This window comes from Stegastes partitus, unplaced genomic scaffold, assembly GCF_000690725.1.
Source record: "Stegastes partitus isolate 25-593 unplaced genomic scaffold, Stegastes_partitus-1.0.2 Scaffold290, whole genome shotgun sequence".
Taxonomy (NCBI): domain Eukaryota; kingdom Metazoa; phylum Chordata; class Actinopteri; family Pomacentridae; genus Stegastes; species Stegastes partitus.
In genome coordinates this window covers 37,582-61,351 of record NW_007578021.1, presented here as the reverse complement: position 1 = coordinate 61,351, position 23,770 = coordinate 37,582, and the positions used below count along the sequence as shown (strand labels likewise).

General features: G+C 43.0%; 1 protein-coding gene across 1 annotated transcript; it reads right to left on the bottom strand.

Moving 5' to 3' along the window:
• Window positions 1-78: 78 nt before the first annotated feature.
• On the bottom strand, window positions 79-22,915 carry golgb1 (golgin B1). The gene is made up of 19 exons (XM_008282912.1): window positions 21,190-22,915; window positions 18,435-18,513; window positions 17,667-17,858; window positions 17,440-17,553; window positions 17,050-17,211; window positions 16,832-16,954; window positions 16,090-16,203; window positions 15,158-15,857; window positions 14,998-15,074; window positions 13,435-13,492; window positions 7,331-12,804; window positions 7,008-7,241; window positions 6,087-6,929; window positions 5,766-5,959; window positions 5,506-5,665; window positions 4,992-5,092; window positions 4,841-4,912; window positions 2,537-2,627; window positions 79-2,427 (listed from the first exon to the last, which is right to left on the bottom strand). Exons 2-19 carry the CDS (start codon window positions 18,501-18,503, stop codon window positions 2,290-2,292), a joined length of 8,916 nt encoding a protein of 2,971 aa, XP_008281134.1. The 5' UTR covers window positions 18,504-18,513; window positions 21,190-22,915; the 3' UTR covers window positions 79-2,289.
• Window positions 22,916-23,770: the final 855 nt, after the last annotated feature.

The following is a 23,770-nucleotide window of genomic DNA, read 5'->3' as shown; positions in this document are numbered from 1 at the left end:
CTACATGGAATTAATTTTTTTAAACCAGTGATTTCTGTGCTATTTTAATTTACTGATATCACCACAGACAGACACGTGTAACAGATTAAGTCTTTATTCTGTGAACCGTCATCCTTTCTTGTATAACCCACAAGACTTCAGTCCCAAAGCAAACAGCTTCCACTCAGACTTCAGTTACACTTGAAAATATCGTTTATTAAAGGCTTTGAATATGTAGTGACTTGTGTCAGCAGTAAGTGTGTCTGTGTAATTCCTTCTCCCACAAAAAGAAAAAAACAAAATCAGGTCAGACCAGCGTTTAAATGTGTGCATTTAAAAGTATTACAGTAACTCATCATCTCTCAGTTGGTTTGAACCTGAGCTTCATTTGTACTTTCAGAAGAAGAACTCTCAGCATTACAAGCACGACAGTGGTCAGGTCGACAGGCTTTCCAAAAATAATAAGCCAATTATTCTTAATTATTTCACAAAGACAACGGAGAAGATAGTGTGGGTAATTTTCTGAATTAAAACTAACTGAGCCGAGTAAAGTGTAAACAAAAACATCCCAATGCCTGTTTTTTCCCCTACAGATACCCTAACGAGGAAATAATTAATGCTTGACAAGACTGGTCCCTCACCTAAACCGCCAAGGCTTTAATTACATTTTATTATTCTATACAGCCCTTTAAACAGTTATTTACAGCGTGAGTGGGTGTACGATGTGAAGAATGTGAATTAAGAGAGAAGATGACTACACAACACAGCGATTAAACAGAGGATGATGTGGATACACATGTAGGTGGTGGACAGTTCAACAGTTTCTTATGAACAATAAATTATGCTACATCGCAGTAGTCTGTAATGGGACGGATAACGTTAGAAAACACAGCAGTCCTCCTCCTCTGGAATGAATCCACACTGTAGTAACATTGCACCTAAAGGCAACTTCATCTGCCATAAAAACTACAGAGCAAACCTGTGATATCTAAATGTGTGCCGTGGAAGCACAGACAGGGGATCTGGAGCTATAAGAGGAAAACTCACATCCAGCTGACATACGTAGTACATGTACATATGTACAAATATCAATATAAGGGTCCTTGTTTAAAGAAAGTGATTTATATTAGAGGAAAGTGAAGGAAAACACAATATAGGAATGTGGACAAACAGAAATTGCACTGTGCTCCGTTTTTGTGCATGAAATGAGCAGTTGAGGAAGAGACAGGACGATAAGAGCGCTCCCTAAACCTCAAGCCATCTTTACAAAGAAATGTTGTGAAGAAACAGTCTCACCAGCTGTTTGGCGGAGAGTTGGCAACAAAAAAATCTAAATGTTCGTTAACGTTGCAGCTAGCTGCCAGTTAGCCTAAACAAAGGACACAGCTACTGTAGGTCTGTGTAACTGAAACAGCCCACAGTCCCCTTAAAGGCTGACATACTCACAAATTACATCAGCTAATCTACAAAACCTGCTGTGTTCAGGTGAAATTTTGCCATTTTGTTCCAGCGTTGTTAATGTGTTAGCCGGTACCAGTAACTTCCCTGGTTGCCTGGCAAAAGCACAGAGATAAATAGTTTGGTCACTGAATATGAAACACAGCTAATTTTCATTTTACACTTTGTATTCTAAACTAATTAGATGTTCATTAGTGGGATTTAAAGGTGAGTGTTGGATTGGACACACTCCTTAGCCTGACTTTGTAGTAAACCTAAACTAAGTCAGTTGGCTTTCCAGACAACGGACAGATTTGAGTGTCAGCAAACTCATCTTCGAACCAGGGCAATAAATTTGATTAATAATTAAACAAAATCTTCCAAGCTTCTAACAAAAAAAAAAGTGAATTTTTAAAAGAGTGCACATATAATCTCTGTCAGAACACTTACAAGCATGTTTCCCAAAATGTAGAACATTAGCTTTCACTTAGCGATCCCTTTAGGTGATATCTAAAACTAAAGGCACATGAAAAACACCATCTGCCACAACACGTGATTATTAATCTACATTTTCCCGTAAAACGTTTACAGTTAGGAAGGTTTCGAAAGGAACATCACACACAAGTGATCCAAGGGCAAATGGTTAAAATCAAAGTCAACAGCTCCCAATATAAATCTATATACTTTGGCTAAAAGATTAAGTCTTGTAAAGTGCAACGTCTGCATGTAGAGCATCCCTCCTACCCTTCTTTAATGTAACATTATAAATGATGTTGATGGCTTGGGTTAGGTCTGTGCCACATTTCCATTTTCTTTGCCCTCCTCTCTCTCCATCGCGCTCTAATCTGTCGGGTGTGTCATAGGGAGCTGGTTTCAGAGGTATCCACCCAAACACAGCAGCAGCAGGACGTGCACAGTGAGCAGATAGAGGCTCAGCAGCAGAGGGGTGCGCTGGCGGGAGCAGAAGGCCACTCGGAGCATCCGCATCAAACCCGGACCACCTCTCCGAGTCTGCCAGAGTGAAAACACAAGGTTACAGGAAGCATTCGGCTCGTGAGTCTTTTTATTACCATTATTAAGATGACAGATGAGGTGGCACGGAACATTAGCAGATCCTTACTCGAGTGACAGCTCCTTCCGGCGGCTCGATAAAAACAGCAGTCTCTGAGTGATCACCGTCTTGCGCCGAGTGCCATGTTGGCTGGCTGTGACTAATAATAATGAGAATGGAAACAGATGTTAGCTGTCATATTTTGTTGATTGAACAAATCTTTCACAGCTAAAAAAGAACAAGATGAATTATTCAGATGCAGAAAGAGGAAGAAAAACTTGCAGACACTTGGAGCTTTTTAAACATTACACTGTTAGAAACATTCAATCAAGGCCAGTCTCGTGATAAATGCTTTTTAAGACTCTAACATTAACATACGGAAGAGCAAAACAGAATGCAATGTGTATTTCATGCTTCTTGATCGATACTCAATATGTACTTAGAATTCTGGTTTTGCTACAAGCTGTAATGAAAACACTAACATTAAGTTTTAAGGTGATTCTTCCAAAGTTGTTAGCAAATAAAATCCTATTTACACACCCAGTAAGCATGGAGCACCGTACATGTAGCCACGTCTCCATCGACTCTTTTGTTTTATCCAACTCTTGAATAAAAGGTCTCCATATCTGCGACATGCCCCTCTTCTGTAAGTTCACCAGCTGGCTGGCCATTTTCCCTGCCTCTTGTTGATGGGCAAGTAGCGCAAATTACACTAATTAGAGCAGTTCGACTGAGCCAGAAGTTGGCAACTAAACCAAACAATTAGCTGGAAGACACTAATCCGCTCGTTAAGATCTGACGTATTGACCTCCTGATAATACTGTTTCCATGCCCAACTTCCAGGAATTGCGTTGGCTGAGTCTCTTGTTGTTTCAACATATCACAGCACTGCGTCTTGTTTGAATAGATCTGGGTCTAAAAAAAGAATTCCGTTGTCATTCCACCGCTTTTCTTGCAATACGAGTGTTTTCTTCCACCCAAATCAACAAGGCTGCCACATGAAGGCACTTGTCTCTCTTGATTTGACGTTCTGCAGGCGCTGCACCTCAATGACTGACCCTCCAGATTTACTGACAATAATTTAGTTTACCTGTACACTTCTAAAACACACTGCCAGTGCTGTGTTTATATTAGCCTGAATGAGACTTCAGTGGCAGATCATCATGTGCTATTTATCCTAACTTCACTCGCCCTCCAAAACCTGACTGCTGCATGTTTAGTTTGTGATGTTTGTACACACCAAGAGATAAATCTGTAGATATCAACTATGTAGCTAGCTTACTGCTAACATCTGACTCATCTCAACCTTGTTAATCCTCTTCTTCATGGATTCCTGGACCCAACCCTTCATTTATAGAACTTGGCAGAGCAGCTACTCTAATCAACCTTTTTAACCCTCAGTGGTTCCTCACTTAAGACAGTGATGGTTAAAAGGTTCACAGGTTCTGTTTGCTGCTGGGATGGGAAGCAGCATTTCACATGTGGCATCAGACTTAACCCTCTGAACTCGAAGTAGTTTCTGGGCATTTTTTGCTCCTGTCACATTTGTACTCAATGTGGGCTCATTTTTCACTGTATTACAAAGTCCTGTATCTGTATGGAAACAGCACAGCCATGAAGAAGGAGACAGAACTCAAAAGTGCTCTTTTTGTAGTGTAAAAGTATAATGATAAAAATCACATAAAACCTAAAACAATACATTTTAACTTCTTTGGCTATTTATTTTACAAAACTTGAAAAACCTAGAAACAAGCTGTAAAACATTTCTCTGTGTCCATAGGTTGTCCAATACCGGAAAAAAATGGTGGCTCTATATACTACAGATATCTCACTACTTACATGTTGTATTGTTTTCATACTTCTCTACTCTCTGCTCTGTGTAAACAGCCTGCTCAGCCCAACTGAAAAATCTCAGAATTTCTGTCATGAGGCTGTTGGTCACAGTTGAGTCACTAATGACTTCCTGGTTGTGCCGAGTGTTTTGTTTTTTACAGAATATTGTTTTGGCAAAGAGTTTATTTTGGCAAATCTTTCGCGGAGACATGTAGAATAAAGTAATTTCAAAAACTTCCTGTGATTTTAAGCTTATATTCAGTGATGTTTCCCAAATTAATAGCATGTCACAGAAGGTTCAAAATCAGATGATTCTCTTTTGTTGGGGGGTTTTCTTTACAAGACAACAAGTCTTTTAAAACTGCTTATTGAGCAAATACACTTTCTAGAGTTAGGGAAAACTTCAGTGTTGGGAGGCATTTCACTGCAATTTTGTCACTAAGAGCAACCGCATTCCTGCTTAAACAGTAGTCATTCAATCTACTGTTAATACAAAGATTGTTCTTATCCAACTTTATCATCTCGTATGACGATTCCTACCGTGTGAGTCGATCCTGTGTGGTCATCAGCTGCTCCTCAACAGCCAGCCTCTGCTGTGTCTCTTCATCTAGTCTGATGCATAGAAGTTAAAAATCAGTATGTGTGTGTTTTAAAATGCCACTTTCCTATTTCTGCTGAGGCCTTACATTACCTCCGCTGTAGCTCTTTGACCTCAGCGATGTAGGCGTGGCTGTCCAGCAGGCTGCTTCGCTCCTGTGGGGCTCCAGGAGCGCTGTCCACCTCCTCTGTGCCCTGTCGGACAGCAATGATATCACAGAGGTCATTTACACAAAATCTGTATCCTGTGAGTGCTGATTTAATGGTTAAATTATACTTGCCACTAACACCACTTGAAGCCAAATTATTAATGCTACATGAATGATAAACATACACAGCCTGGTGTATTTTCTAAGATGTCCAAAGATTAAACACTTAAGAAGGAAATTTAAAAACTAGTCACATAAAATTTCCTTTATATGTTGTCTTAAATGTTTGATTTGTTTCCAAAAAAAACAAATACATTTGACCTCTTTGGGTCTCCTTAAGGGCAACAAGTAAATAAGACGGCAAACCATTGACGCAAAGTATGTTATTCTGGCAATGCCACTGTCAACAGAACTTGTTCCTTTGCAGTCTGAAGTACAAGCAAATGTTTCGACCTCTACCTCTCTCTGATAGTGCTCCTGCTGCAGTTTGGGCTTATGAGCGCGGGCCTCCTCCAGCATGGCGGTGAGCTGTCGCAGTTGTTGGTCCCTCTCTGAGAGTGTGGTGAGAGTCTGCTGCTTCAGCTGCTCTGCTTGAGCCATCCAGTCAATTCGTTCCAGCCTAAAAAAAAAAAAAAAAAAGGCAAACAGCTAAATACAATAAATCCATTTTGCTTCACAGACAAACTAAAATGAAAAAGCTACTTCTGCTGTGTAGTCACCTGAGAGTCTCAATTTCGTGCTTGCCCATTTCCACCACGTTCTCTAGCTGTGTTATGACACCCAGCATGTCGTCGCTCTTCTTCTTCTCTTCAAACAGCTCCTGACTGACTTTAATCAACTCTCCAGCTCCCAGCCGAGCCAGCTCTGACTTCTGCTTCTCCAGCTCAGACGTCTGTGTTTTAAGTTGCTCCAGCTGCACATAAAAAGGATGAAGAAAGTATGTGTGGAAATCCTGGAAATGTCAATTAAAACTCACCAAAAGCACAACCAAGCGCATCACTATTAACAAGTGTCACCAGAGGAGTTCACGAGTCACTCACCAGCCTCTCCCTGTCATTCTGCAGGGCTTGTAGTGCGTTCTTCAGCCCCCACACTTCTCCGGTGGAGCCTCCAGGGCTGCTGTGTGCTGTGGGGCCTCCTGCTTTGCTCATCTCCTCCAGTCTCAGGCTCATTTCCTGGGCCTTGTTTACTGCCTGGTCCCTGCTGTCCTGGAGGGAGGCCATGGCTTTAGCAAATGACTGATTCTCTGTTCTCAGCTGGTTTGTTGCCTCTTTCTCTTCCAGCAGCTTCTGCTCTACAGCCAGCAGGTCTCTGGCCAGCTCCGCCACCCTCTCCTGAGCGCTCTCCGACTCTGTCCGCATCACGCCTCCTTCCCATCGAAGCTCAGCTAGTTCTTTGCTCTTGCTGTCCTGCTCCTGCCTCTCCCTGAGTAGAGTCTCCTCCAAAGCCTCCACTTCTTTTCTTGATGCCTGCAGCTGCTCCCTCAGCTTCTCGACTTCTGCACCAGGAGCATCAATCACCTGCGATGCTGGTCTGCTGTCAACAGCCTGACTAAGAGTCTCACTCTCCACTCTGTGTACCGCTGCTTCTACTTCTGTTTCTCTGGCTATGCTGAGGCTCTTTAACTGATTTTCCAGCTCCTCACGCTCCCTTTCTAAAGCTGCAATACGCCCTCTTTGGGCTGCCAGAAGCTGTTTGTGTTGAGAGTCCTTCATGCTTAGGACTTGGTTAAGTTCATCACGATAGCCATGAAGCTGAGCAGACAGCTTGGCCTTTTCAGCGTACAGGTCGTCTCTCTGGACCAGCAGAGAGCGCAGCTCTTCCTTCAGGCTGTTATTCTCCCCCGCTGCCTCTTGGATCAAACCATCCTTCTCCATCATTACCTGGGACACAATAAAGATGTTATAATGGACAATAAAACAAGGTCCACACATGTTACACCGTTTTGTTTTTCACATTACCTGCAAGTGTTTCTCCTCCAGCTGCTTGTACATGTTGAGGACTCTGTCTCTGTCGTCCTGCAAGGAGCCCATAGCCTTCATAAAAGAGTCCAGCCGGGTTTTTCTGTTGTTGCTCTCTTCCTCCGCCTTTCGCAGTTTTTCTTCCAGATCCCGAACTTCCCCTCTTCTCTGCTCCAGCTCCTCCTCAGCTTCTTGTGCCCTGCTGTCAGCCTCCTTTCTGGCCTCCTCAGCAGCCTGGAAATCAAATGACACACGAATAAGAGATTTGTAAAGAATATCAAATATCTGTCCCATGATTTCTCAGTAAATGAAAACATGCATACCTGAGCCACAGCTTGCTCCTTCTCCCCTAGAATCTCCACCTCCCTCCTTTCCTTCTCATGTAACTCAGTCTGCAAGCTCTCTGTCAATGCCTTGGAGGATCGCAGGTCTGTCTCCAGCTGCTCCACATTCAGACAGAGTCGTCTCTCCTCTGCTTCTCTTTCCCTCAGCTCAGTCCTCGCCTGGTCGACTTCACCCTGCAGTCTTCCTACAGCCTCCTCCAGCGCCCGAGTTCTCTGATAGAGACTCTCCACCTCATTTTTCAGGGCCTGGGCTTCATTTTGTGCAGCCTGCAACTCAGCTGTAGTTTGCTGAAGCTTCCCTCTCTCCTCCTCGAGGGCAGCTTGGCTCTCTAAGACTTTCTTTTCTTCTTCTTCTAACCTCAGCTGCCATTCTTTGTCTGCTTTCTCTAATCTATCAACCGAAAGTTTAAGTTCCTCTTTCAGTGCAGTTTCTTTCTGAAGCTGTTTTGCAAGGTCCTTGGCCCGTGTTTCAGCCTCACGTACTTCAGCCTCTTTACCCTGCAGAGCACCATGAAAGCGAGTCTCCCACTGCCGGGCCTCATCCAAAACTCTGTCCCGGTCATCTTGCAGGGAGGACATGCTGAGGGAGAAGGCAGTTAACCTGGCTATAGACTCATCCTGACGGGCCTGCAGCTCTTGGGCTCGTCTCTCAGCTCGTTCTGCCATCTCTCTGGCCTCTAGAGTAGCATCCTCCTCCTTCTCCCTTTCTCTGTATGCGTCCTCTAGTCTCAGCTCCATCTCCTTTAGTTCAGCTCCCAGCCTGAATCTCACAGAGTCCAGGGTTTGCTCTGCCTCAGCTTTCATCATGGCTTCTTTCTGCTGGATGCTCTGTTCGATAGTCGATTTTGCTGCCAAGGCGTCACTTGCCTGTTTCTGAGACTCATCTAGTTGGGATTTACAACCATCTAACTGTGCTTCAGTCTTTTTCAGGTCCTCTAGAGTTTTGGACGTCTCCAGCTGAGATTGTTCTAGTTTCCTGCCGAGCTCATCGTGCCCTAGCTGTAGTGCCTTAGCTTCTCTACCCAGCTCACTGATCCTCTCCTGGTACTGGATGCAGTCCCTCTGCAGCTGACGGACTTCCAGCTGCTTCTCCCTTAGCAGCTCTTCCAGCTGACGCGCTCTGGTCTGGCTGCCTTCTTTGACCCTCTGAGCAGTCCTCAGCTGTTGCTCCAGCTCCCTCTGCTTTCCAGACTCTGCTTCAGCCTCAGCTCTTTCTCGCTGGGCTTGTCTCATGTCTTCTTCCAGTCTGGCAGCTCGGTCCTTCTCGCTCTGAGCCTCGGCTTCGAGCTCTGCGCGCTCCCTCTCTAACCTTTCCACCTCCCGCTGTAGTTCAGTGAGGTGCTCCCGGTTGTCTGCTGCCTCTTGCTGGTAGCCAGCGATGCTTCCGTTGAGCTGAGCTAATTGGTTCATCAGACGTTCCTCCAGGTTGTCTTTTTCAGTTTCAAGGCTTCTGAGGAGTTCTTTGAACTGGGTTTCCCTCTTTGAAGCCTCTTCAATTAGGCTCTTTTCTCTCTCTTTGCTCTCTTGAAGGCACTTCTCAAAAGAGGCTGTAAGGCTTTCCTTCTCTTTACTCTCCTGAAGATCTCGTTCAAGAGAGGCCAGTTTAGTTTTGAGTTCAGCCTCCTGTTCCTGCCACAGTTCCCTCTCGGTGTTTACAGTTGCCTCAATCTCCTTCATTTTATTTTCTAATAATGTTTGAGCACTTTCAGTCACATCTGCTTTTTCTTTTTCTTCAGTGGGCTCCAAATGAGTTTTTGTCACAGACTCTGCAACTATTTGTTCATCCTGAGTCTCCTCTGGGGTTACGCGTGTTTCACTGTCTTCATGCTGACTTTCAACAGGCTCTGTTGTAGTCATGATTGTGTCTGACTGCTGGGCCGTCACAACCTCTTCTACAACAGCTGCAGAGCTAAATGGAATAACCGAAATGTCTTTTTCTCCCATTTGGGCAACTTGCTGTCTCAACTCTTCAATCTGCTGCCCTAAAGAGTCTCTTTCTGACACTGTAGCCTCCAGCTCAGCCTTTAAGTCTCCCAGCTCTTCCTGAAGCTGTTCAACTTCAGCTCTGAGGGCCTTGTCTCCTCGTTTTGTTACAGGCTTTTCCTGCATCTCTCTGAGTCTCTCGTTCTCCTCCTCTAACTCTAATATTTTTTGCTGCTTTGTTTTGGCAAATTTTCTCATTTTGTCTTTCACTGAATCCACCTCTTTCTGTGCTTCCTCTGCTTGCCTTTCAGCTTCCTGCCTGGCAGCCTCATGACCTCTCACCTTGGCTGCCAGCTCCTGTCTCTCCTGTCTGGCAGCTTCCAGCACTCGTCTCACTCGCTCTGCCTCGTCACTCACATTTTCATAAGACTTGAGCAAAGTCTCGTACTCATCTTTCATGCCTTGAACCTTTTCCTCCCATTCTCTGCATGTTCTGGTCGCCTCTTCTTTTGCCAACTCCACTTCTCTCTTACAGGCATCTTTCTCATTGAGTATGCCTTCCATTGCCAGCTTGAGGCTCTCACACGAGGATCCTAGACTTTGATTCTCCAGTAATGTTCGGTCAACTTCAACAATCAGCCTATCTCTCTCTGCTCTCAGCTTCTCCAGCTCATCGTCTGCTGAGCTCATTTTCTGCTGCAGCTCAGCTATGACCTTTTCAGTTGACGCCAGCTGCTCTTTCTGGGTTTTGTTTTCTTTGAGGGCCTCTTTGCGAGAGATCAGGGCAGCCTGAAGCTTTCGCTGAAGCTGCTGGATCTTTGCCTCACTGTCTTCCTCTTGCTTTTGTGGAACATCAGCCTCTAACCTCTGTGTCTTTTCTTGTTCGGCCTTCAGTTCTTCCTGCAAAGAAGTGATGAGTTGATCCTTCTGAGACACTGTGTCCTGCATTGAGTGTATAAGTGAGCTCTGTTCGCTAAGCTGCTGACTGAGCTCCATTATCTCATGGTTCTTATTATCAAGAAATTGCTTGAAGTCTTCCACTTCAGCCTGAAGAGTTGTAACTGAAGATGTAGCATTTGCAGACGCAACACTGGCTGCAGCTTCCATCTCTGCCTTCAGGTTTTCAGCGTAAGACTCAGCTTGGTGATACTTTTCTCTGAGATCGTTAATTTCTTTAGAGAGTCCATCAATTTGCTTTTCTTTTTCTCTCAGTGCTTGCAGGTCTTTGCCCAGTTCCACTAATTCAGCCTCCTTCAGTGACAGACTGTCCTGCGTTTCCTGCAGCTTGTTCTCCAGCTCTGTGTTTGCCTCCCGCACAGCGTGGATCTCCTCTCTGAGAGCTTTCAGAGATTCCTCCATTTGTGCAGAGACGACCTCAGAAGACTCTGCAGGAGGCTGAGTCACATCGCTGGATTGTGGTTGTGATGAATCGGTCTCTGTTGTAGCAAAATCCACCCAGTCCTCCTGGACCCAATCATTTGTAGCAGGCTTTTCCACATTTTCACCCACGTGCTTGGGCTCTTGATGAGGCAGAGCTTCTTTTTCATTGATCCCTTTTTCCTCCAGTTCTCTTAGTTTAGTAAGAAGAACTTCTCGCTCACCGCTCTGCGCCTCAAAACGTTCCATCAGCTCGCTGTATTCTTCTTTCTGCTGCTTCAGTTGTTCACGGTGGTGTCTATCTTTTTCTTTTGCTTTGCGGATGGTTTCTTTACGAGATTCTTGGGCCTCATGAACCTTCTTCTGAAGCGTTTCACACTCTGCTTCAAGAGAGGCCACTTGCGATTGTAATGCAGTTGTCTCAGAAGAAACGTCGGTCTGCTGAGAGTTTTCAGCTTCTTCACTTAACTTCCTATTCAGAGACAGCGTCTCAGCAAGAACTTGATCCTGTTGGCTAATTTTCTGCTCAAGAGTCTCAACTGCCTCTTCTTTGGATTTCAAAGCTTGCTTGAGCTCCATGAGTTTAGCCTCCATCTCTTGAACCTCATCCCCTTTAGGTTTTTCTGCCTCTGGGATGTTTTCAGAAATTCCTCCCGTTGCTGTTTCATCTTTCTCTTTCCATTTCTTAGCTTCTAACTCAAAGTCACTGACCTTCTTCATGAGCTCTTTACGCTGCACAAGTGCCACCTGCAACTTTTTCTTTGCGTTTGTCAGCTGGGTTTCCAGCACTCCTTTCTCCTTTCGTAAACTAGCAAGTTCATCATCTACATGAGCAGCTGAGCCTTCACCAGTCGCGTCTTGTTTCTCGTCTTTGACTTTCTCAAGTTCCACTATCTGCTCCTTCAGTTTACTGACTTCACCGTCTATCTGGAACTTCTCTTCTTCTGCCTGAAGAAGTTTAGCAGACATACTGTCATTGAGCTCCATCATCTCTTGCTCTTTCTGGCTGAGGCGAAGGTGTAGCTCACTGATCTCTGAGTCTTTCCTTGACAAAGACTCATTATTGAGATCAGATGTCTGGGAGTATTCCACTATGCTGTTCTCCATATCTTGAAGCCTCCTTTCGAGCTCAGACGAGAGGAGTTCTCTGTCTTCCAGCTGAGCGCTCAGCATCCTGGCCTGACCCTCCTGCTCGGAGAGAGCTTGATGAGACATTTCCAGATCTGTCAGCAAAGCCTGGATTCTCTGCTCCTTGGCACTATTTTCAGTGTTTAAAATGTCTACCTGTTCTTCTAGAAGCTGCATTTCAACACTGTGCTTCTCCACCGCAGAGCTGCTTTGCTGGGAGCGGTTATCCATCTCCTCTCTGGCTGACTTGAGCTCCTCTGAAAAATTAGTGGCTTTGGACTCAGCCTCTTCTTTGGCAGCAGTGAGAGATTGTGTTTCCTCTTCCAGATTCTTAATTTTGTCCTGTGACTCTACAGCTGCATCTTTGAGCCTCTGCAGCTCAGCCAACAGTTCGCTGTACCTCTTCTGGAGCTCTTCAGCTAAAGCCTGAGCGAAGATCTGGCCTGAGAGCATGTTAGCATCTGTCGAGGAAGAACTCTGCTGACTTAGATGAACTTCAACTGTTTCTCTGATGATGACTGACGAAGACTCAACTTGAACTGTGGAGGTCTCCTGCTCCATGCTCGTCGCCACCCATGACTGATTAAAGTCCTGCGGGATGGAGGGCCACTCTTGACCTCCGTCTTGATTCACAGCTTCCAGGAGGGTCCAGCTGCTGTGGGCCACCTCTGAATCACTACTGGCGACCATCTCATCTGAGGAGGTGCCTTTAGATTCTTCTGGGGACTCAGACTGGTGTCCAATTAGCTCTGGGCTACTTTCATTACCAGCAGAAATGGAGAGCATGGAGGTGTCTTCAGCAACTAAGGTGGTCTCTTCTTCTCGTGTATCCTCCATGAAGTCAGGGAGGGTTGCAGAGCTATCAAGCGGAGCCATGCTGGCATCCTGATCTGGGCTCTGATCATAGTTTTCACACGATGCAGCCTCACTGGAGCTGTGCTTCGTAGCCAAAACGAGGGATTCTTGCATGGCAGCCAGCTCATTGTCTTTTTCTAACAGCTGCTGCTCCAGTGCCAGAATGTGTGCTGTGAAAGTCAGCACAGATAAAATATAAACAGAAGAATGTACAATTTTTATGTCTAGAGAAAGTACATGTTGTTTTACATAAGCAGGAACAACTCTGAATCAAGTATAGTCATTCAAAGAACGAACACTTGAATAGAGGGTGTGCGCTGCTACAATACTTCAAAGTTCACACAGCTTTGCTATTTTTATTACCTTCGTCTAATCTAAGACTACTGTGCACTGACATACTGCACTTTAGGAAATCTATAGATACAGAAGGACACACAGAACCTGATGTGACTTTTCCTTTAACGAAGATTGAAAGGCCAAAAACATGGAAAACTTTACTGATCCCAGAGTGATTTTTAGGATATTTATATAAAGTGTCCATCCTAATGTATTACAGTTCAAATAAAAGATGAATTCTGATTTGTCTTTATTACACTGTTGAGTTATTCCAACAATAATTTATTAAGAACATTAAATTTATTGTGTTAAATTCAGGCTCTAATTTTGGTCCCATTTCCTCCCGCACTAACAAATGTAGAATTACTGCACTTTTTTGTAACAAATTTCCATCACACTGATTCTGAGTTTGATTCTGTCTTTGTATCACGAGTGCCTATATTTTAGGAGTTCAGTTCTTGTACCTTTGTCAGCTTCCAATAAATCCTGTACTGGTTGAGTCACATCATTTGTGTCTGACATCTGAAAGAAAAAAAAAAAGACAAACCACAAATGAGACAGGTTAGAAACTTTATGATCCCATGTTTTATAATATAATGCAAAGTAATGTTTGTCTGTAAGAATAAAAACTTCACAGTATTCATCTTTATTTATACAGCTATCAACAAAATGTAGCTTGGTAATTAAATGAAGCCAGACCACATTTAAAAAGCGGAAATAAAATAAAAGATGAAATGAAACAGAAAAGATAAAGCATAATTAAAAACTAAAACATACAAATAAAATAAATGGAAGGCGTATTTAAAAAGAAGGCCTCTGTGATTGCTCTTTCAGTTTAAATCTCTACCAGCAGCGCTTTGTATCAGGCTGCAGTGTGAGGTGAAGGTCGGCTCAGTCAGTCGTGGCAGTGGATCAGTGCAGAGGGGATTACATCCTCACACTGGGTTGCAGCGCTGTCTGTCTGCTGTATGACCCTGATTCTGTCCTGTCTGAGACACATGGAGATCACCTGTCCAGACTGCAGTTCCGTCTCTGGACCAGGTCTGGAGGATCAGACCTGTCCGACTGCCCTGCTCTCATAATAAAGGGTGACTTTGCAAATTGTGTTTTAACAGATGGGGGAGGGAAAGAGTAGACATGAGACGGCTGTCTGACTTTGTAGTCAACTAAGAAGTACTTATTCTTATTCCTCAGCTGATATTAATATTCCAGCTCTGCTTCAATACCTTTTCTAATCAAACGATGAGAGACAGGATAACAAAGATTCAGTACAAACGCATTAAGAAACTTCAAAGTTTAAGCTTTGCATAGATGATAAAGCTTACAGGTCATCATTGAGCTTATTTAGGACTGTTACTATTTTAGATAGATAGATAGATAGATAGATAGATAGATAGACAGATAGACAGATAGACAGATAGATAGATAGATAGATAGATAGATAGATAGATAGATAGATAGATAGATAGATAGATAAGCAAAATCATTGCTAACATCAGGAGTAAAGAAGAGTTCTAAATAAAGATCAGAGAATCAAATATTAGAAAAAATCTGCCAGGAATCTGTCACAGAACTCTGACTCCTCTTATATGCTGAAGCAAACTTTTCAAAAGCTACAAGTAGTAGCAGTAGCTGTAAGTCTTCCCTAACAAAAGTCAAAGACTCTCACCCCTGCTTTGCTGTCTTCGACCACACGTTTGACATTTTTGTTGACTGACCAATCAGTTTGCATACTGAGGCCTGATTACAGTGCAGGCATAAAGGTGATGACGTGAATGTGTATTAATATTACGTAGAAATGCAAAAGCTGTGTTTAGGATGTAAATTCTTTCCATTTTTATTTGCTAGCACCAAAAACAGCAGCAGCTGTGGGTCTGACTCAGCTTACAGACGATTTTGCAGCATGTTTCCTGCTGTCCCACACGGTGAGGACAAAGAGCAATAAAACTGCATAAAGGAACACAGGCAGATAATCCTCATACTGTATGCAGATACAGATCACATGTGATAACAGCTTCAGTACTGACCGTAACAATTTGCTGCTCCAGCTGCTGTATTTTTGCAGTGGCTTCCTCCTCTTCTGTAGTTTTTCTGTCTAGTTGTTCTGAAAGTCAGATGTTCATAATGGTCAGTAAAAAAGATTACGGTTTGACATCAACACACTGAATCCTTGAAAGAGGCTCATACCCTGAAGGGTTTCCATGGTGTGGGTGAGTTGGGCACAGCGTTCCTCACTTTCTCTGCATTCGTCTTTCAGCCTTGTCAGTTGTGTCTCAGCAGACTGTACAGCGTCCAGCAGCAGTGACAGGTCAGCAGGGACAGGGATTTCCTCAGGCACATTTTCCACAGCCAGAAAACGTAGATGTTTCCAGAGCTCAGCCAAAATCTCGCCCTTCTTCTGTGCATCTTCCTGCTCTGCCCTCAGGGTTTCCAGCTCTTTCTCCAGTTTATCTGACTTCTCGCTCTCTGAGGCATCCTGCCCGGCGTGGACAGCTGCAGACTCTGCCTCCCTCATTGATGCAAGCTCACTTTCAAGTCGAGCGATTTCCGCCCTGTCTCTCTCCGAGGCCTCATTGCTTGCTTGAAGGGCTGCAAGCTCAGCCTCTTTCATCAGAGTCAGTTGTGTCTCCAATCTGGCGACGTCCATCTTCTCCTTCTCCAGAGCCTCCTGACTAACACGCTCTGCCTCTCTGAGGGAGGCCAGTTCGCTTTCTTGCCTTGCCACCTCCATTCTTTCGCTTTCCAAGGCCTCCAGGCTGGCTCTGAGGGTTGTGAGTTCTGCATCGGCCCGGCCGGCCTGTTCGGCCCACTGCTGCCTGTCCTCCTCCCTCAGCTTCACAGCCTCGGCCAGCTCCTGCTCCATCTGCCGGAACTGAGCAGTCAAGATCTGAGCAGAAAGAGAAGGAGACAAAGAGAGAGAGAAGATGTGTGGGTGTGATTTTGTGGTTTGTCAGCCAAACAATACCTCACAATGACATGCCATAGATGGAGGGAGTGTTGCGTTTGAATAGTTTTCATGTCATCGTAGGCATCTGCCAATGCATCGAACAACATCAACATCAACATCAAAACAATAAAAGAAGCTGCGTCACTGGCATCTCGTCCAACAGGACCTGTACCTGCTTCTGCTGATCAGCACTGCTCACTTCCTGCTGCAGCATTTCCAGCACTTGGGAGCGAGAGCTTAAGGCCTCTTCAAGCTCTTCACAGCGTCGCTGAGCAGCATGCAGGGCCTGAGAAAGATGAAATAAAGACAGCACTGTCAACGCATACTTCAAAATATTTGCTATTCATCAAACATTAATTAAAGATGTTATCCTTCACTCCTCTCATTAGCCCCAATCATTTCCATCCTTTTGAGACCAAGCTTCCCCCTTTTTTTTCGTTAAATAAAAGGCTTTAATTTTTCATTTTGTGGTCAAAACAAGGGGGTCAAGATAGCAGGTATGTAGCCCTCCTGGTCAGTATTGTGATTTTTAGTCATACAGATAAAATTGGACTCAGGGAAGGCAAGCAACCATCTGAGATGAAGCTTATGGGGATCCTCTGAATAACAAACACTAAGCAATATTTAGGATGACTGTACCGTTTCAATCAATCAATCAATCAGCAACAGTTCTGATAACTGGTTAATCACTGCTTAAAAAAAATACACACGTCTTCTTGCATTCTCTCTGAAAATGTTAAATACAGTAATAATCACCAGATTAACTGATAATGACGATAAATTCTTAGATGTAGAAAGATGAGTAAGATTAGAGGTTTTGAGAAGAAAAGTCAAATACCTACGAAAGACTAAAGGTCAATCTGTTCAACTATAAATGAAGAAGTCAGTCATCATTATTAAATACTGTCTTGTACCTGCTGAAGCTCACTGTCATCCTGAGACTTCGTTGTGACTCTCAGCAGCTCCTCTTCATGTTTCTGAATCTGTTCCTGGAAACGTACATCCTTCTCACAGACCACAGCCTGCAGCTTCAACAGCTAAAAGCAAAAACACAACCAACAAAATCTAATTTAAAACTTTGCCTTTGTTAACAGACAAAGACTTTGAGCAACTGAAGATACAGTAATGTCACCTGCTCAGCATGTACAGACTCCTTCTCTTGAAGGAGCTGTTCGGTGGCCTCAAGTCGCTCTTTCAGCTCCCTGCTGGTGGCTTCCTCCTCGCTCAGCTTGGTCTTCACTTCTTGGAGCTCCTCTTCAACTGCAGCTCCTGTGAAAGAGCTGTCTGGACTCTGCTGCAGAAAAAAACAGTTGTTCCGGTCAGAAAAAATAAACAGGTGGGGTTTTATTGTTAGCTTGTGGTGAAGCGGTGCATATCTTACTCTACAAATTATACATGAATGAAAATATGCTGCATTGTACACACGTAACAAATAATGTCAAGAGTTTTGGAGTGAAAGCAAACTACAGACACACATGAAATCATAATAACCCAACAAGCATGTAAAGAAGACAAAACTCACCGTTGCTCCTCCTTGTCCTTTCAAATCAGTTATCTGTTTGTTGAGTGATGCCATCTTGGCTTTGGCCTGCAGTTTGAGTTTGGTGAAACGGGCCTCAGCTTCGTCTTTCTCATTCTGTCCATATGAAGAAGAAGAAAAAAAACACTCAAAATGTGTACTCAGCTTTAAAAGATGTTGGCTGGAGTGAACTGAAAGTCTGAGTAAAGATTTGACAGCAAGCTTTTTACCTTGAGCTGTGCATCCTTGTTGGTCAGCTCAGTGTCCTTTTGGATGAGCAGAGTGTCTTTGTCACGAATGAGCTCCTTCAGCTGGACCACCAGCTGTTCCAGGTGGGCCAGCCTCTCCATGGCCTCCTCAGGTGCCTCAGACTCCGCTGGGGCCTGGCCCTCACCGGCAGGGAGCTGAGGCACCAGCATGCCCTGCACAAGGAAACAATACAGGCCAGAGCTTTGTGAAATTTTAGGAAATGACCCTGACAATGCTATAAAGGTTGTTCAAATTTATGGTCATGCAAATGAGGGCATAAAGACTCAAACAAGGGAGTAAAACTCAGAATATTTCTGCTTCTGCTGCATCGATTTTGATCGTTCATTTTCTTGAGTGCCCCAACTTTGTATAATTTACACACTAAATCATGGTGCTGCCCTAGAATGTGGGAGAGAAAAGGGTGGATATGCAAACACTCTGAACCACAAGAGTTATACCAGCATGACGTTTGAAGTCACTGGACATGCATTTCTTTAACATCTTGCACGACATATTTGCACATCTTGCATATCAAGCTGTAAAAGTCATTAGAGATAAAACGCCTGCACTGACTAATCTTATCTTCATTTCAAAAGACCAAAGACATGCAGGCGTTTCCTTTCCCCGTCTGCCTCTGTATTTGAAGTATGATTTTCCTTAATATAGAATCTACACATACTATTTAAAGGCTGGGGACACAGTTGGAATTGCTTTTCATTATAAGCTGTTGTAATGTGTTACTATCTCACCTGTGGGTCTCCATCTGCACCCTCCTCTCCAGAAAGCTCCTGGAGGACTGTGGCCAGACGGCTGAACATAAAGATGGCACTGTGACGGGGGGAAAAAAAATCACGAGTTTAAGGCCTCTGTGTGGACTTACATTAATAACGTCTGACACATGAATCCTGCACCTGTGCAAGCTCTTCCCTGTTTGCTGAAGATAAAATGATTATGTATTTTTCATGATCTTTTTGCAGTTGCCAAATTTCTCCTGCGTCCTCCATCGATGTGCAGCCTTAGTATAATTTCAGTGGCAAGCATAATTATAAATTCTCTCTACTGTAACATAAAAACGTATGTAATGTTTGTAATTCACAGTACAAAATGTAAACAGTGTAGGATGTGCACACATTTGACTAAATACAACTCCAAGGTGCCGATGCTGAATGACATGTCTTCTGAAGGTGTGAATATAAACACAGTCCAAAGCATATTTGTTTTACTTTGTATGCGCATGCAGGAAGAGAAAAGAGGAGGAACAGTTTTTTATATTTGAGATTAAAGTCCATGCCAGGCCTTGGAAACAGCAGCTAGCAACTCGATCCCACTACAAAGAAGCCGAGCTCTCCCTATTGTCATCAAACTGTACCAGGAACTGAGGTAATAAAACGTGTTTTAAGACTAGACTGAGATTTCTAAGGTCAAGAATGAACTTTTCATCTCAACTTTTGAGCCAACCTTGGTGAGCTGGTTTCTAAATTCGCAGAAAATATTTAAGATTCTATGAAAACTCAGATCCAAAAGGTTTACAATAGCTCTACAATAGCTGACGAAAAAAATCAATGGGTTTCTTTTTATACAGTTTTTTTATTTTTTTTTTATTTTTTTGCCTTTCAGCTTTATCAGACAGGATAGCAGAGGAAGACAAGAATGCAGGAGAGAGTGCAGAGGAAGGACCTGCAGCAAATGGCCATGGGCCGGATTACATCCCATGACGAGCCCCTGTTTATGGGCTGCCTGCTCAACGAGTTGAGCTACCAGGACACCTTTGTGTGTGTCTGTCATTTCATCAAATTCCACTGTCAGCAACCAAACAGCTCACCAGCAGCTATCAAATGTAGATTTTCATCTGACCCACAGCCACTTAAAATCAGTGAGAAGAGTCATGACGTGACGTAAAATGGACAGAACTTTATCAGAAAATATTGCTTTCAGGCAGGACCACAATTATAATTGAAGCTGATTAAGAAAGCAGATTATTAGCAAAAGTCGCAAGCATCAAAACCTCCTGATCTTCAGTTTACTGGGAAAAGGGAAAAATGTTGTGAGGTTGAAATGTTGAAAATTGCACCTTTTTTGCAATGTTTGCTTTTGTGATTAGTTTACTATTTTTCAATAAACTTGCTATTTGACTCGTCTCTGTAGCTCATGAAGCATATTTGCTTTATTTCTGCACGAGCACATGACAGTGTCCTAAACCTTTTTAAAATGGCATAATAAATTACATTTCAAACCTATGCACAAAAAGACAAGAAATTATAAATAAAAAACTAGACATAGTCTGACACATATTTCTCAGTATATGCATGCAGATCACACTATGACATCTCTACAAACACGTCCAGTCCACTTCAGCTGTACACATTTAATCAACTGACCTGCAGTGCTTTAGAACAAAGCAGAGTAAACAAATAAAAAAAATGTATTTGCTTCATAGGCCGAAAATAAAAAATAAAGGAAAAAAGTCAAATAAATAAATAAACATAATATTTAGAACCCATAGCTCATTAATAAAAGGCCAATAACACAGAATGCATGATTTCATTATTTTAATGGCTTTCAATGGGGGCAGTGTTGTCTTTGAGGTCATGGGTGTAACGTTTTGTGTACACAGTGTATTACAGATGCATTACGGTCATTAAGGTTGAATTTCAAAATTCCTAATTGCCTGATTGTTGCAGCTAAAGAAGCGTATTGGTTTTGTTTTTGCACCAGCAGAATACAGCAAGAGACTTTTTTTTTTAAAATGGCATAATAAATTACTTTTCAAAATGCAATACAAAAAAGCCTGGAAAATTATAAAGAAAAAGCTTTGAAACAATCAGTCTCAACATTGAAACGTGTTTTTGTTTTTTTTAAGATATGGAAGCTAATAGTTTTAGATTACATGTAAGGATTTGCGACTCTGGGGGCTTAAAGCAAAAAATAAATAAATCTACAACCGTGTTTATTGTAATAACGTGTGCAAAAAATAGCTTGTGTGATGAAAGTTAGACGACTTATATTGACCTAAACAAACAGTGCTTTCACTATATAAAAAAAAAAAATATTCAAGGGCAACACATTGGCAGACGACCCCAACGTATTTTCTCCGAGTGTCACCGGACAGAGCCGAGTGCTTCCGAACCAGCCTTACTCTCCACTGCGGCTGCGTCACTCTTTATGCGAACAGCAAAGATTATAGCTAGCTAACGCAATAATGGACGGCAAACTTCCAGAGCTGCTGGACACTGACGTCTTCAAAAATGAATAGACGTGTCTCAAGATGAAGAGTCGGTGGCGTGAACAGGATGCTCCGTGAAAACATCCGTCGTGTGCCGTGACTGTGGTTTCCACGATAGAGTAAGTTAGCTCGGGCTACTTAGCGAGCTAAAGCTGGAAACAGGTAAATAAGGACAGCGTCTTTAAAAGCTGCTTCGCTCTGTGTTTGTCCTCCGTGCGTGACAGCGGTGTAATGCAGCACAGTCTGTGGTGTGTTTTTAAAAGAAAGAACCTTTGACTCACCTGTGCGAGTGTTCCCCAGGTGAATGTGTCTGGATTTTATTTGATATATTTCCTCGGATGGATTTCAGAGCAGAGCCACATCACCAAACATTCCCGGAAACAGAGCTTCCTCTGCTCTGATTGGACAGTCGGGATCTCTAAGGGACCGTCTGCAAGTTCACAGCCGTCTACTCCTTCTCCAGGGAGTATCTGCATAAATACCTACGTCTTTAAAAGAAAAAAAACGAAAAATGAGCCTTTGAGCCAAAAATACACACAGTTTGACATTTTTTTACTTCTGGAAACGTACACAATACAGTATAATGATGGCAGGAAAAGACCAAAGAGTCAACCTGATCATCAACCACGGCAGGCAGCTGGGGAGGAGTCTGCTGCTGCTGGCCCATTACACCACAGTGTTCGTGGCCTTTGTGGGGCGCTCGGTTCAGTGGATGGTGGACGCAGTGAAGTGGACCAGCCTGTTTGCCCGCTACACCGTGTCGGTTTTTGACTCCATCTACAGACATCTGCACTGGGGGAAGAGGAAAAGTGTTGCTGGTGGGGCCAGAGAGATCTGCCTGAGCCCTGACACGGAGCCACAGTGACTTCATGTTTATTATTTCCTTGTTCAACTGTGTCATATTGGCAAGAAGCCAAAAATAAAACTGCAGCGAAGTGAAGCTGACAAAAGCTGAAGGAAAACAGAGTTATGAAGAAAGAAAATGAGGCCTTACTGATGTTAGAAAAAAAGCTTTTTACCTTTTTAAGCTCTTAAAGCATAGCCATTTGTTATGTAGTCCTGTAGGTGATATATTTGTATTTTATGGTTAGATAATGTGAATATTCCATGTTCAGGTAAGGAGACGTTTTCTACAAATGTTGAAAACTATACATCAGGCTATGGGGGGGAGCTGCTGCCAGTAATGCATTACACCTGCTCATATGACTGTTAAGGAAATGTGTCACAGGGTAATGCAAACAAAAATACATTGGAAGCATAGATACTATATGCCTTTTCCATTTTCCATTATTGCACTACAGTCGAAGTAGGTTTTTGTTCAAAGCTAAACAAAGACTTTACCATGACATCAGCAGATAAATACAATTTTGACATTTGTGCCGTACTTTTTAAATGTTATTTTTTGGTAAGGACAGGCTAGTCCAGTCACCTTTAACCTGTGGAGATGGTCCTCCTTGTGAGTTTCCTGTGTATGTCTGAAACTAACATTTCAAGTTTTATTCCGAGAAAGAAGAACAAACACTCCTGCTGAATGTAAGCCAGAGGCAACTAATATCTCGGTTCATCATTCCTGGAATGTTGCTGTACAATGATCTACAAATGAAGTTTTATTTTTAATTGTATGTTTACTTTTGTATTTACACTTATATTTTAACTGTTAGCACATTTAGAATGAAGCTTAAATGTAGACATGTACACTATATATTTGTTATTTTTATGACATTACACAGTTGTATGAACATGCTGTTAAAATTACTAACACACTCACAGCTGCTGAACCCAGCACAGTTATACTTCTGAGTATGATTACGAGATCACAGTAACAACGATGCTACATTTAATTCCGTACTAAAGCACTTAGACATGAATGTCAGATTATTTTATGGTTTTTACATTGAAATCTAACAGCTTTCTGCAGTGTTTTGATATTAATTTCACTAACTCAAACTGTAATGCCTTCTTGGCTTTAGTCTGTGGTATCCAAATAAACTTCTCTATCAAACAGATTTAAGTCATCATGTTTATTTGCAGAATTAAACACAAGTAAAGCTGCAGATAGTCTGACTGATCCTCAGATTTTTTTTTCTTATCACATCTTGAGTTTATAAAATTTCAGAAACACTGAAATCTGTAAGATTTTCAAGGTCCAAAGTGAGATTTTCAAATTCTTTATAACCAAACAATCATCCATCCATGATCTATACACCTTAATCCTCACTCAGGTCTCAGGGGGCTGGAGCCTATCCCAGCTGACTCAGGGTGAAGGCAGGTTCACCTGGACAGGTCACCAGTCTATCACAGGGCTACACTTAGAGACAGACAACCAAGCACACTCACATTCACACCTATGGACAATTTAGAATCACCAATTAACCTCAACATGTTTTTGGACCTTGTGGGAGGAAGCTGGAGAACCCGGAGAGAACCCACGCTGCACGGGGAGAACGTGCAAACTCCATGCAGAAAGATCCCGGGTGTCCTCACCAGGACGCGAAGCGGCCACATTCCTACTGCGAGTCAACAGTGCTACCAACTGCTCCACCTTGCAGCCCCAAACAATAATCAAAACAAGTAATGTATTCAGTCAACTGTCGCCCCTTTTTTTTAGACACCCACTCCTTCACATTAACCTGACAGCATCTGAGCATGTTGACTTCATATGTGAATGAGCACGCTGCCACTTTCACATAAATGATGCAACGGCAGCTGTACGAGGTCAGACCAAGTAACAAGGTGTCACTTTCAATGCAGCACAAGTGTGAACAGCATGCAGCCACATTAACAGATAGGAAGGCACAAGACTACAAAATACTGACGTAAGACGCTGTCATGTCATTGTTTACGCCTGTCTGGTATGGCAGC